At 38.0% G+C, this 14,436-nt stretch overlaps 1 protein-coding gene across 1 annotated transcript in view; it reads left to right on the top strand.

Annotated features, from left to right (window-relative positions):
- Positions 1-2,752: 2,752 nt before the first annotated feature.
- The window catches only part of LOC128698163 (transcription factor RFX3), a 43,449-nt gene continuing 31,765 nt past the window's right edge, over positions 2,753-14,436 (top strand). Inside the window, exons 1-4 of the mRNA XM_070080820.1 lie at positions 2,753-2,811; positions 3,527-3,797; positions 4,348-4,524; positions 9,310-9,456. Coding sequence (XP_069936921.1) covers positions 2,753-2,811; positions 3,527-3,797; positions 4,348-4,524; positions 9,310-9,456 — 654 coding nt within the window. The remainder of the gene's footprint in view (positions 2,812-3,526; positions 3,798-4,347; positions 4,525-9,309; positions 9,457-14,436) is intronic.

The following is a 14,436-nucleotide window of genomic DNA, read 5'->3' as shown; positions in this document are numbered from 1 at the left end:
AAGGGTGAGAATTACAATAGAGATGAAGAAAAAGATCATTGATAAGTATGAAAGTGGAGTGCGTGTCTCCGAGCTGGCCAGGTTGTATAATAAACCCCAATCAACCATCGCTACTATTGGTGGTACAGCTGCTGCTGCTGCTGCACTGTCAGCTGCTGCTGCTGCTGTAGCATCGTCTGCTGCTGCTGTAACATCGTCTGTTGCTGCTGTAGCATCGTCTGTTGCTGCTGTACCACCGTCAGCTGCTGCTGCTGCTGTAGCATCGTCTGCTGCTGCTGTAGCATCGTCTGCTGCTGCTGCTGCTGTAGCATCATCTGCTGCTGCTGTAACATCGTCTGTTGCTGCTGTAGCATCGTCTGCTGCTGCTGTAGCATCGTCTGTTGCTGCTGTAGCATCGTCTGCTGCTGCTGTAGCATCGTCTGCTGCTGCTGTAGCATCGTCTGCTGCTGCTGTAGCATCGTCTGCTGCTGCTGTAGCATCGTCTGTTGCTGCTGTACCACCGTCAGCTGCTGCTGCTGCTGTACCACCGTTGTTGGTGTGGCTTATTGAGAATACCAAGAAACAATTAACCCCAGAGGATTTGCCACCCAGGATAACCCAAAAAAGTCAGTGTCATCGAAGACTGTCTAACTTATTTCCATTGGGGTCCTTAATCTTGTCTCCCAGGATGCAACCCACACAAGTCGACTAACACCCAGGTGAACAGGGAAAAATGCCTGGAACTAGTGCTCATATTGGTGAATTTAAAGCCAGCAAAGGTTGGTTTGAGAGATTTAAGAATCGTAGTGGCATACACAGTGTGATAAGGCCTGTTCTGGAAGAAAATGCCAAACAGGACCTACAGTACTCAGGAGGAAAAGGCACTCCCAGGACACAGTGTCTCATCAGTCATTGCTGCATCTTCAATAAAGGTAAGTGTCATTTATTCTTCATTTAGTAGACTAGTACATGCACAATATATATTGTGCATGTACTACTCTACTATTGTGCATGTATCCTTCTCTTTGTGTGTAGGAAAATGTATATTTCATGTGGTAAAATTTTTTTTTTCATACTTTTGGGTGTCTTGCACGGATTAATTTGATTTCCATTATTTCTTATGGGGAAAATTCATTCGCATACCGATTATTTCGCATAACAATGACCCCTCTTGCACGGATTAAAATCGGTATGCGGGGGTCCACTGTACATGAAAACGTCGTAAATTGTACTAAATATATACATGTTATGCTTTAATAACGTATGTTATTTAATAACATGTATGTTAATACTCCACCACTGCCTCCACCAGTGCCTCCACCACTGCGAGTCCCTACTACCTTCCCTCCGACCCCCGCAACTGGCAGCCAGCCCTCCCACCACTCAGTGTGGTGAGTGTTTTGTTTGTTCATTATTTGCTATTAAACTACAGAATAAATAATGTAAACCCATTCATGACTGCATATTGGAATGGCTATTAGGAAAGGTATTAGACGGTGACATCATGTGTTTACTCTTGAACACAGCAAAGAATCAAGCATTTCTGCTATTGCTAATAATACAATAGTAGTAGTAATAATAATAATAATAATAATAATAATAATAATAATAATAATAAATACGATATAATTGAAGAAGGAAATTGTACAAAAATACGAGGGAGTGGTTGACACATCGTCAGTGTGACTTTGTTTATGCTGGAGTGAACATTCCCCTCATGGAAGGTTCCTTGATGTTGGTGAGGGGCTCTTGATTTAGGGAATTGGATCTGTGCTCCAGTTCCCCGAATTAAGCCTGAATGCCTTCCACATCCCCCCCCCCAGGCGCTGTATAATCCTCCGGGTTTAGCGCTTCCCCCTTGATTATAATAATAATAATGGAGTGAACATTAGTCTCCCTGCTCTTCCAAACATTTCACAATAATTCAGCGGTTGAGGCAGTGGTATTTAATAACATATATGTTATAAATAATAATAGTGCATGTTATTATTAAAAACATGTATTATTATTAACATGTATGTATTTAATAACATATATGTTATAAATAATAATAGTACATATTATTAATAACATGTATTATTATTAACATGTATGTTATTAAATACCATTGCCTCAATCACTGCCTCTACCACTCCAGTCACACTCAATCTACAAGCACCAAACACAATGAATTATTGTGAAATGTTTGGAAGAGCAGGGAGACTAATGTTCACTCCTGCATAAACAAAGTCACACTGACGATGTGTCAACCACTCCCTCGTATTTTTGTACAATTTCCTTCTTCAATTATATCATATTTATTATTATTATTATTATTATTATTATTATTATTACTATTGTTATTATTAGCTGTAGCAGAAATGTTTAATTCTTTGCAGTGTTCAAGAGTAAACACATGATGTCACCGTCTAATACCTGTCCGAATAGCCATTCCAATATGCAGTCATGAATGGGTTTACATTATTTATACTGTAGTTTAATAGCAAATAATGAACAAATAAAACACTCACCACACTGAGTGGTGGGAGGGCTGGCTGCCAGTTGCGGGGGTCGGAGGGAGGGTAGTAGGGACTCGCAGGTGGCGGGAAACTTAAATATGATTTGGCGGCTGGGAATTTGGTGGCTGGGAATTTGGAGGTTGGGAATTCGCGAATGTGTGAAGCCCGTGAAAGTTGAAAACGTGAATGTTGAAGGAGACCTGTATAATTATCAGAGTATATATAAAACATGAAATAACTAAAACACTTGAAATTTTGGAAGGTTTCCAGACATAATGGAGAAACACGGTGCTCACGGAGAATATAAACAGACCAGGTGGAATGCGGTGACCATGTTAGAAAGTCAGGTAGGGGGAGCCGCATAGCGAGTTTTGGTCATAATTTGAAATGTTCGTATTAGTGGAATGCCGTAAAGTGAAACGCCGTAAAGTGTGGCCCTACTGTATAAGGCACACTTTTCCTCCCCAAAAAAGTCTTGGAAAAATCATCCTGTGCCTTATATGCTCTAGGTCAGGGTCAAGGGTAGGCTTTGTGTTACACTTTAGCAGTTGTTTACTAAAGTTATGTTACAACTGCTTGGAAACATCATCTAATATGTCTCTTATACTCGTGTGCCTTATATGCCGGAAACTATGGTAATCTGTAAAATTGTCTTGCTACTATATATATTTCCTACATTACATTCCTTGCTCTATAAATTCTGCATAATTAACAAATCAGAATTTAAGAAAATTCTTTCACATTTTAGCCTTGAGAGAAGAATACTGTAAGTACATCCATGTACTACTTACAGATTATTCTTGTGCATTACTATTTTCCTTCACATTTCAAGTGAAAGCACAGTACAATGTACTGACATGATCCTGATTACTCTGCATTATGTCAAGCATTGTGTCTATTTTTTGTAAAGTATTCTTGACCAATAATTCCACAGATCTTCACGAATTCTTATTTTCATACCATATACGGCTATGCTCTAAAGTTTGTACACTTTCTAATTTGTGATAGCAGTTATTATACAAAGATTTAATTTTTGTTGGTTCTTCCAGAGGAAACAGCAAGTATCATTATTATGGCATCCGTGTTAAGCCAACATCTCCGCTCGTTAATATAAACGACGATGGCAGTCCTGTCTCATTGCGGCAGCAGTCCTCAGCAGCTCATGTCAAGAAAAACAGCCAACAGCAGCTTCAGCAGCAACAGCAACAAAGTCAGGGTGTACAAAATCAACAAGGAAAGGGTGTAACATCGAGTATGCAGAAGAACAGTGACACTCACTATGATTCGCACACTCAGGTCCCTGCTGAAGCTTCCCCACAGGTAAGTAAAGGAACCACCTCCTTAATATAATGACTGTATTATGTTTATCATTTTAATGGGAAAGAACTAAGAGTGGAAGGATCATACAGCATCAGGGGAATGTGAGGAAGGAAGTGGTAGCTCCAGTCTTCGGATGACAAGCACTATACACAAATAACCCGCACATAAAAGAGAGAAGCTTACGACGACGTTTCGGTCCGACTTGGACCAAGTTGGACCGAAACGTCGTTGTAAGTTTCTCTCTTTTATGTGCGGGTTATTTGTGCATCGTTCCAGTCACGGTATTGTGCGTTTTTGTTATTTATGACAAGCACTTCAGTAGTATCAAGACTCCCCTTTGAAGGGTTCTTTACCTTGGACATGGTTACCATTTTATTATAATTCCAGTAGTTTTGTGCTGATCAGACTTCTAATACAGTATACAGATTTGTAAATACAGTGTCCTTAATGTGAAAACTTCGACTCTGCTCATAATCATAAGTCATTTAGGTTTTGTATTACAATCTCTTGCATATCAGTTGTTCTGATTTAGAATTTCTATATCTTTCAGACACTTCAAAACCAGCAGTACCTTGGTGATATTAGCCAAGCTGTTCCTATGTTTGGGGAAGTAGATTTTGGCACCACACAGCTGCCAGCCGGGGTAACAAGACCTCACCTTCACACCTTCACTGTACTCTACAGGGAACATTGTGAAACTATTTTGGAAGCTATATATAATCTACAGGTAATTTCATGTTTTGATATTACAGTGGTCCCTCGTTGTTTGTAATTAATCCGTTCCTGGAGCCGTTACTGTAAACGAAATTTACGATTTACGAATCAATTTTCCCCATAAGAAATAATGTAAATATAATTAATCCGTTCCTGACACCCAGAAGTATTAAAACAAAAATGTTTTTAACATGAAATATGCATGTAGTACATAAACAATACAATGGGAAATGATGAATGAAACATTAACAGCATAACACTTACCTTTATTGGAGATTCTTCTTAGTGTATGGGAGACTGGAGGAGGAGAGAGAGTGGATTGTTTATAGTTTGGAAGGGGAATCCCCTTCCATCAACACCTCAGGTACCATTTGCTTTTCTGGGGTTGCTTCTCTTCTCTGTTTCTTAATGCCGCTAGGACCACCTTGAGAGTCACTGGAGTCCTGTCTCACAAAATAACTGGAGAGAGCTCTGTTTCTGGCGTCTCTTTAACACTTCCCTAAAATGGCCCAAGACTTTGTCACTGTACATGTTGCCAACCTGGCTTGCAACAACCTTGTTAGGGTGATGTTTCTCCATAAAGCTTTCCATCTTACCCCACATAGTAAAAATCTCTTTAATTTCTGAAGAAGGCACCTTCTTCCATCTCTCTTCCTCCACCTCCGCAGCAAGATTCTGAGCTGCGATGTGTTGCTCTTCCTGCTGAAGCTCTTGCAGCTCCTCAGTGGTGAGCTCTTCATTGTGGTCTTCACCAATTCTTCTACATCCTCCAAACTCACATCCAATCCCATGGAACTCCCCAGTGCCACAATTGATTTTACAACAGACATAGGCTCATTAGGGTCAGTCCCAAATTCTTCAAAATCCCTCTTGTCGACACAATCTGGCCACTCGCTTCACCACTATTTGCAGGCAATTTCTTTACCAAATCTTCATGCAACTGCCTAGCCTTTTCACAAATAAACGAAGTCATAAGAGTATCTTCTGCTAATTGTTTCTCATTTATCCACACCAATAATAACTTCTCAACCTCTTCCAGTACTGGTGATCTCATTTTTGTTAGCATAGTTACTCCCTTTGCAACAACAGCATCCTTTATTTCATTTTTCTTGGCCGCTATGGAACATAAGGTTGTGTAGGGTTTCTTATACATCCTGGACAGTTCGGCCACACTTGTACCACTTTCATATTGTTCAATGATGGTTTTCTTAAATTCAATCATATTTCTCACCTTCTTTACCACAGGCTTGGCACTAGGAGCTTTCTTTGGAGCCATGGTAGCTTATTTAGTACTTGCAAGCACTAAAATAAATGGAATATTATGAAATATTTCGCTGGAGCACGTGAGGGGACCTTCGCTCACTGGTAAACAATGCCAGACTGGCTGCCGCCCTGGCTCACGCCGTGGGTACGCGTCCCGGACGAACTACGACTCGCGAGTCAACCTATGAAAAGCGAGTCCATGTTTATACGAAAATACCTCTATGATTGGCGAATTTTACGATTGCCGGGAACTACGAAAAGCGGGGGACCACTGTATTATTATTATTACTACCTTGCTCACACTCCAACAGTTTGTCAAGTCCCATAAATATTTTTCTCCACTCACTTCTGTGTAGGCATGTTAGAAAGCAAATGGTTTTTGGGACTTGACAAGCTGGTGGAGCATGAGCAGGATAACATTTTATGAAGGGATTCAGGGAAACTGATTAGCTGGACTTGAGTCCTGGAGGTGAGAAGTACATTACATGCACTCTGAAGGAGTGGGGGATATCTGCATTTTGGAAGGGCATCTGAGCTATAGTATCAGCATGCCTCAGGCAAGACAGTGAGAGAGTCAATGATGGTGAAAGTGTTTCTTCCTCCGGGTCACCTTGCCTCAGTGGGAGATGGCCGATGTATTAATTTTTTTTTTTTTAACACACTGGCCATCTCCCACCGAGGCAGGATGACCTGAAAAAGAAACACTTTCACCATTATTCACACTATCACTGTCTTGCCAGAGGCAAGTAATCAGATTTGATCTGAAAAATGAGAAGTTAGCTCCAGTTCCTTTGTCAACAGTGAGATCAAGAGCCTTTTACCAGCATCTAGGTATTCACTGTTGAAGGGTGTTTATATATATATAAGTTTAATTTTAAGATAATTTGCCATATTTGTTACTGTGCAAGACAGGTATACAATACCGACAAGATAAAAGTTAAGACACTTGTGCAACATCTGGTTATCTTTATTGTAGACGTCTACAATAAAGATAACCAGATGTTGCACAAGTGTCTTAACTTTCATCATATTTGTTACTGCATAGCATTGTTTTAGAATTATAAATTAGCTGGTAGAGTGGTTGCTATATAGTTTTTCTTGTATTATTTAGCTTAATGTTTTAACTTGTGTTGCATTTCAGTTAGTCTTCCACAATACATTTTTTTTATTTTTTTTTATTCAACAAGTCAGCCGTCTCCCACTGAGGCAGGGTGACCCAAAAAAGAAAGTAAATCCCCAAAAAGAAAATACTTTCACCATCATTCAACACTTTCACCTCACTCACACATAATCACTGTTTTTGCAGAGGTGCTCAGAATACAACAGTTTAGAAGCATATACGTATAAAGATACACAACATATTCCTCCAGTAATGCACTGCATTCTAGTGGCTTTCTTTTGTGCTTAACAATATTTTATTAAATGTAAATTACATTACCTCTATACAGTAGGACCCCTGCCATGGATACCGAAACCACAAATACATAGTAGCAAACCCTATATATAAGTCCTATACATACCTATTATAAAGTTTGATAAATTATTACTCTTTTAATGATGTGAAACACTTCATGGCTTCTCTTAGGCTTTGAAGACCTGCCAGCTTCTCTACTTCTGTGCTTTGGGTCCATTATTATGCAAAATTAAGAGGTATTTTTGGGCCACAGTAAACTGTGGATAACTGAAACCACGGATACCGAATCAGTGGATACTGGGGTTTTGCTGTGCTGCAGAAAATACATAAATTTATTATTATTATTATTATTATTTTAGACACTTGTATAAGATGCTATGTACTTAACATTCCTGAAAATGGCATCTTACTAAAAAATATACCATGAAAATTGAAAAATACATAGGGAAAATAGGGTTTGTTCATAAGTTTACTAGGAATGCTAGGCTTTTTTAAATATCTTATTTTGTCAAAAATAATGAAGTTTTTGAAACCTTATATTGTAGATGATGTTGCTTGTATGTCAAAAACTATATGTTGTGTGCCCAAATTCTGAATAAAAACTTAGTTATTAAATAAATTCACTTAATGTTTCAGGTAAGATACTGTTTGACGATTGTTTTTTACACAGTACACAATCTATCCTTCCAGAGAAAATGGGCATGTTACTCCTCTCAGAGAAAATGGAGAAGGCTTCCAATGACTACTTTAAATTTAATACACAGTCTTATGAGTACAAAATATGTAAAAAATGTAGCCAGAAAGAATATTTCCTACCTTAAATTTTTTGCTTCATTTGCTTGTAGATTTAGAAGTGTTTGGAGATGGTTATGTAACTCAACTGAGTAATACACAGCTGTGGGTCATCTGTTGTATTAGCTGAAGCCTCTTATACATTTCACAACATTTTTCTAAATTATAATAGTAACAAAAAAAAAAAAAAAAGAATTTTATCCTTCCTTATTGATAAAGAAATGTTTGGAAATGGTTTTGACTACTGAGCTGTACATGGCTGCAAGACACCCAATTGTTTTATCAACAATGCTGTCCTATATGTACAATTTTTACAGCATCCTATACAAATTCATGATACAATTTCTCAGTTGTCATATCGTGAAAATATGATATAGAAATGTGTCTTATACATGGATCTACTATACTTTAGTCTTCCACAGTGTTCTTGCACTGTACTTTCACACCAGTATGCTTGGGATAAATACAATGCATAGTGCAATGAAGATTTATTATTATTATTATACTTTAGGGGAATGCACCAGACCCAGAGGGGGTCAAAACAGTGCCTGGGCATGACAAGCCTGGCCCAGGGCCAGGCTGTGAGAGTAAGAAAAAGCTCAAAATCCCTCAAAGCTTCAGCTGAAGGAAGGGAAGGACAAGTCCAAGACTAGTCAATGAAAAAGGGCCTCAATTAGAGGCTGACATATAAAGCATATCTTTATTTCTTCTTTCGTTTAGGTTTCTCTATTTCCATAATGTACATTGAAAGTCTCTAGTACAAGCATTATATTTCTGAACTTTAATAAAATGCCTTCAACAGTTTAGCCTTTTTTTTTTTGTATTTATACCTCTCAACCACTCACAAAAGTTTGGCATAATACCCCAAATTTGGTGTAATACATTTAATTACATCTTAGCCCTACCTGACAATATCAAAACTTTGCTTTCATGAACAACATTATTCAATAAAGATAGCTTCAGCAAGGATACTAAAGTAATAAATTAGAGGGAAACAGAAAATGCAGATAAGAAAAGAAGTATGTAAAATGTACACAGTACTCACATTTTGAGATTCTATATAAAAAAAGCAGAAAAGTTTCATACGAAAAATAAAGTGGTAGAAATCTCTCCTTCTGTGTTTAATTTTCACATCATTACTAGAATATTACATAGTGGTTCACAATATTTTTCTATAACCCACTTCATTTCTCGGTTGTTTTTAGTGACTACCCTTACCTCAAAGTCTATTAAATGAAATGTCTAGATAATTTTTCCTCACAAAGCAGTCAGCTTAAGGTATTACTTTTATAATAGTCCATTGTATTGTCTTTCCTTTCTGTGTAACAGTTTTCGATGGTGGAAAGCTTATGGAGACGATTCTGGATGGTAAATAACAACAACACTGTGGCTAGTGTGGCTAAATCTTCATCAAGTGAGGTGTCTGATGATGACGACGGAGACCTGGCTTCATTACTACCAGCATCTGTCCTTCAGGTGAGTCTTACAAGGATATTGCTCTATATGACAAGTACTGTACCAGTGCAAATGTTTGATAAATATTATTTATGACTTTTAAATGGATTTGGAAGTACAGTATTAACCCTTTCAGGGTCAAGACCCCCCCTGCTCTCAGAATTGCAAAATTTAAAAAAAAAAAATTGTTTTTTTTATGAAATGGTAGAGAACCTTTTTTCTGAAGGTAATGAAACAAAAAGTACAAAATTTGATGGAAAACTGACAAAATTACTCTTTCGTGAATTTTGCTGTCATCGATATTTACGCATTGGCGATTTCATCCACTTTGAGTCCGATTTTAGGCCAATTCAATTGTTCCAATTCTTAGCTATTTCACTAGTATGTCTTTCACTCTATCAGTTGAGTACAAGAAACTGCCCATTCAACTATTTAAACTACCCAGTAAAGTGATCAGAAATTGGTAATTTGGCCAATTTCACACAAAATTCAAGAAGTGTCAGTTTCAATATAGATTCCAGAATAAACAATGCAGACATTACTGACACTAAAATAACATTTTATCTGTTCATTAGTGATCTCTCCAGGCCTCTCTTATGTTACGCTTGCTTTCCATTTTGAATTTTTATTTACATAAAAAATGGAAGATTTACTGTTATGGAGTTTACTGCATTATTGTAATAATTGTATAAATAATGTCAGTTCATTTCTAAATGCGTATTAGACTGACCAGTTAGACTCTTATCGGACAAATGATGTCATTTGTGTACTCTGGAATATTGGCAAAAATCAAACATTTCCACTACTTTGAGCTCAATTTGAAGCTACTTTCAGTTCTTAAACCAATCAGAATAATCTCTGTTTGCTGTAATTTATCTTCCATTCTATCAAATGAGACCAAGAACACAACCATAAAACCCATAGGAAAATACACTGCAAAGTCACTGTTTTAAACCTGCATGCTGCAGAATTTTTTTATATGGTGCACCTTTACTGCATAGACCCATTCTCTCACATCTAGGCCCAAATTTACTACTCACAGCTTATCTGAGTGAGCTGAGCTCATGGCATAGTACTATGGGATCGACCGACCGTTTTCAAAGCTGTAGTACAATGGGACCGACACCAAAAGGGTTATTAACCCTTAAATGGTCCAAACGTATATATACGTTTTTTCAACATCTGAAAGTATGTAAAAAAATGTAGATCTTCTTTTTTGTTTTACATTTGGAAACGTGTAAAAAAAATTTTTATCTACATTTTTTTATTACTACATTTGAGAATATGTAGAAAAAAGTAGATCTACTTTTGTAGCACTACGAATTTGAACGTCGATTTGTTTGGACCGTTTAAGGGTTAAAACCTAACACAGTAACACACATGTATATTGTACAACCCATGTAGGTTTAGCACTTCTATATTTATGTAATACATGTATTGGTTGAAACAGACACTCCATGGATAAGCAGAAAAAAATTCTTCCTCTGTAAGCCATACGTGTCATAAAATGCTAGGGGCAAGAGGCTAGTAACCCCTTCTTCTTTTTCAGGTCATCCTACCTTGTTGGAAGACAGCTGGTGTGTTAAAAAAAAATACACAAATGCAGAGTAAAACTTTATTAAGATATTTTGCCTGTACAACAGGTTTCTTCAAGTCAGTATAAAATAATATACAGCAATCGTATTTATAATAGTATGAGGCCAGCTGTCAGCAGATGAGTAGTTCAAATTCAAATTCAAAGTTTATTCTCTATAAGGATTACAATGCTGAGTTTACAGAATTTGGTTATTGTGTGGTTTACATGTAGTAAAATAATAGTTACAGAGTGTACCACTAGAACGCCTAGCATGGCTAGGCATTTCGGGCAGACTTAAATTAAATCTTAAGTTTAAAATATTACAAAATTATGAGGTAAGTTGGTATTATGGCTAAGTGACTAAATACTAGTTTGTGAGTTTAGCAATGTGAATGCTTTTGTTTTGGCACTATACATAGTTTCAGTATTGGAGTATCACAGGCCAACTTATGTCTAGTTAAGATTCATTATTTTGAGATTGAGATTCATATTTCAGTTTATGGTCAAATGGGTGAGTGAGTGTAAGTGTTAACCACCAGGTGGTATTCGTGTAATTAGTTGACAGGGTGTATCAGGGAGATAAGATGTTTTCTGATGGTAGTTTTGAAGGTGATGAATGTGTCTGCAGTTTTAGAATTTTCAGGTAGGGTGTTCCAGATTTTAGGGCCTTGGACATACATTGAATTTTTGTAGAGGTTTAGTCGGACACGGGGAATGTCATAGAGATATTTGTGTCTGGTGTTGTGCCTGTGGGTTCTGTCACAACTATCAAGAAAGCATTTTAGGTCAAGATTAATATTGGAATTTAAGGTCCTGTAGATGTAGATTGCACAGTAGTAAGTGTGGATGTACTGAACAGGGAGTAAGTTTAGATCTATGAAGAGTGGGGGGGGGGTGTTGCCAGGGATGGGATTTAGTGATTATTCTTACTGCGGCTTTTTGTTGGGTTATTATTGGCTTTAGGTGTGTTGCTGCAGTTGAACCCCAAGCACAGATAGCATAGGTGAGGTATGGATATATAAGTGAATGGTATAGTGTGAGAAGGGCAGTTTGCGGCATGTAGTATCATATCTTGGAGAGGATCCCAACCGTTTTGGATACTTTTTTGGTTATGTGTTGGATATGGGTGCTGAAGTTCAGGTTGTTGTCGAGGTATAGGCCTAGGAATTTGCCCTCATTATGCCTGGCAATTAGAGTGTTGTCAATCTAAATGTTAATTTGCGTATCTCCTGCTCTGCTACCAAACATAATGTAGTAGGTTTTGTCAGTGTTAAGCGTAAGTTTATTGGCTGTCATCCAAGTCGATATTTTGATCAGCTCCTTATTAACAATGGTGTTGAGGGTGGCAAGATTAGGGTGAGAGATGACATAAGTCGTGTCATCAGCAGAGACTGGGGTTCAGGTGTTGAGATACGTTTGGAAGATCATTGATGTATATGAGGAAGAGCAGGGGACCAAGGACACTTCCCTGCAGAACTCCATTACCAAGTGGCTGTGTTGTTGATGCTGTGTCTTTAATGGTGACATACTGATACCTATTAGTAAGGTAAGATTTGAAATATGCAAGTGCATGGCCTCTTATACCATAATGGTCAAGTTTATGAAGTAGGATGCCATGGTCTACTGTGTCAAAAGCTTTTCTTAGGTCAGTAAAATTTCCTAGTGGATATTCCTTATTTTCCAATGCTGTGTAAAGCAGATCTAGCCTTTTTATGATTGCATCGTTAGTGCTTTTATTTTTCCTGGGTGTAAGATCTTGGTGTTGGTGACAATATATAGATGAGATGTCCCAGTCTGGCAACTAGGATACAAGAGCACCAGTATGCATGTAGAATGCATTACATGAGTAATGAATGTGTATACACAGATTACCTTGAATTAATTCTTAGACAGTTTTAACAATGTTTTACCTGTGATCAGTTTTGAGGGCTCTTCTATCCCTGGATCCCTGCCTGAGGCTAGGCTTTCCAGTTGCCTGACTGTGCAAGCAGTTTACAGGCCCACATAGCTATTACACTCTGGTTGATATGGCAAGTGTAGAAGAAAGTTGTCCAGTGTTTTGAAAACTTTTTTCATTCCTACAGTATTTCTGCTGTCTGCTGTTGAGGAATCATGAGCCATGGATGTTGACACATTCTCTTCAGTTGTAGCCATGGCTCCCCTGCTTTTTATTTGAACATTTCCACTTTTTTTTCATAGCCAGTAGGTTATTATAGCAGCGTGTGGATTAGGGACCAGGTCCTGAAGCATCTTCCTTGTAATGGTATATAAACCATATATAAAATCAAATATCTCTCTTCTCCATTCCAGAGAGAGAAATCCAAGTGCTTTTAATCATTCCCAATAGTTTAGAGGTTTTATTGATTTAGTGTGAACAGCATATAACCTCTATATATTTTCCTGTACTTCTGTCTTTTTGGCCTTGAGAGATGTGAGTACAGAACAATATTCAAGTCAGAAGAACACAAATAATTTGAAAAGTATCATCATTTGAAAGTTTTCTGTATGACAGGTCCTTTGATATAATTATTCCTAAATATTTTACCTGTTCCTTACATTCTATGATATGGTCTGCCTGTGTTCTATGGTATATACTGTGCTTGTTTTGAGGTCTTCATTCTTCCCCTACCAAAGTACAATACATAGTTAAAATTTGAAGATCATATTACATATTTTCCTTTGTCCATTGGAAGACTTGTTTGATTTCTGTGTGGTGTTTTTGTCTTCTACTGAGATGATATTCATACTTAAGAACATAAGAAGAAGGAACACTGCAGTAGGCCTACTGGCCCATGAGAGGCAGGTTCGGGTCTCCTACCAGCTTAAGCCAATGATCCAACCTAATCAGGTCAGGTCACATCCACTTAAGGAAGGAGCATGGCATCAGACCTATTAGCACAAGCTAGTCAGGTCCAACTCACACCCACTCATGTATTTATCTAACCTATTTTTAAAACTACACAACATTTTAGCTTCTATGATGGTGTTCAGGAGTCTGTTCCACTCATCCACAACTACAGTGGACCATCGGATAACGACACATTTTTGCGTCAAAATATTGGCCTGGTTAACAACAAAGAACTCAGTTAAAGTCATTCGTCCCGAACGTGTTTTCGCGGCCTGAGTGGCCTGGCCACTCCATGTACAGCCAGTGTGTCATTGTTTACAAGCCAGTGAGGACGATTCCACACATACATGCGATACATTTTGTATTATTCCATTTTTTTAATGCTTGTAACTGCTAAATAAGCCACCTTGAGCCCAAAGAAAGCTTCTAGTGCCAGCCCTTTGGTAAAGAGGGTGAGAAACACTATAGAATTAAGAAAAAGTTGGTAGAAAGATACGAAAGTGGTGGTGGTAGAGGGTGGTAGTGACGGTGGTACACCAGCCAGGGTACTTCCCCACACACCAGCCAGGGTACTTCC

Source organism: Cherax quadricarinatus, unplaced genomic scaffold (assembly GCF_038502225.1).
Source record: "Cherax quadricarinatus isolate ZL_2023a unplaced genomic scaffold, ASM3850222v1 Contig1050, whole genome shotgun sequence".
NCBI classification, from domain to species: Eukaryota; Metazoa; Arthropoda; class Malacostraca; order Decapoda; family Parastacidae; genus Cherax; species Cherax quadricarinatus.
This window is presented reverse-complemented; position numbering and strand designations above follow the sequence as displayed.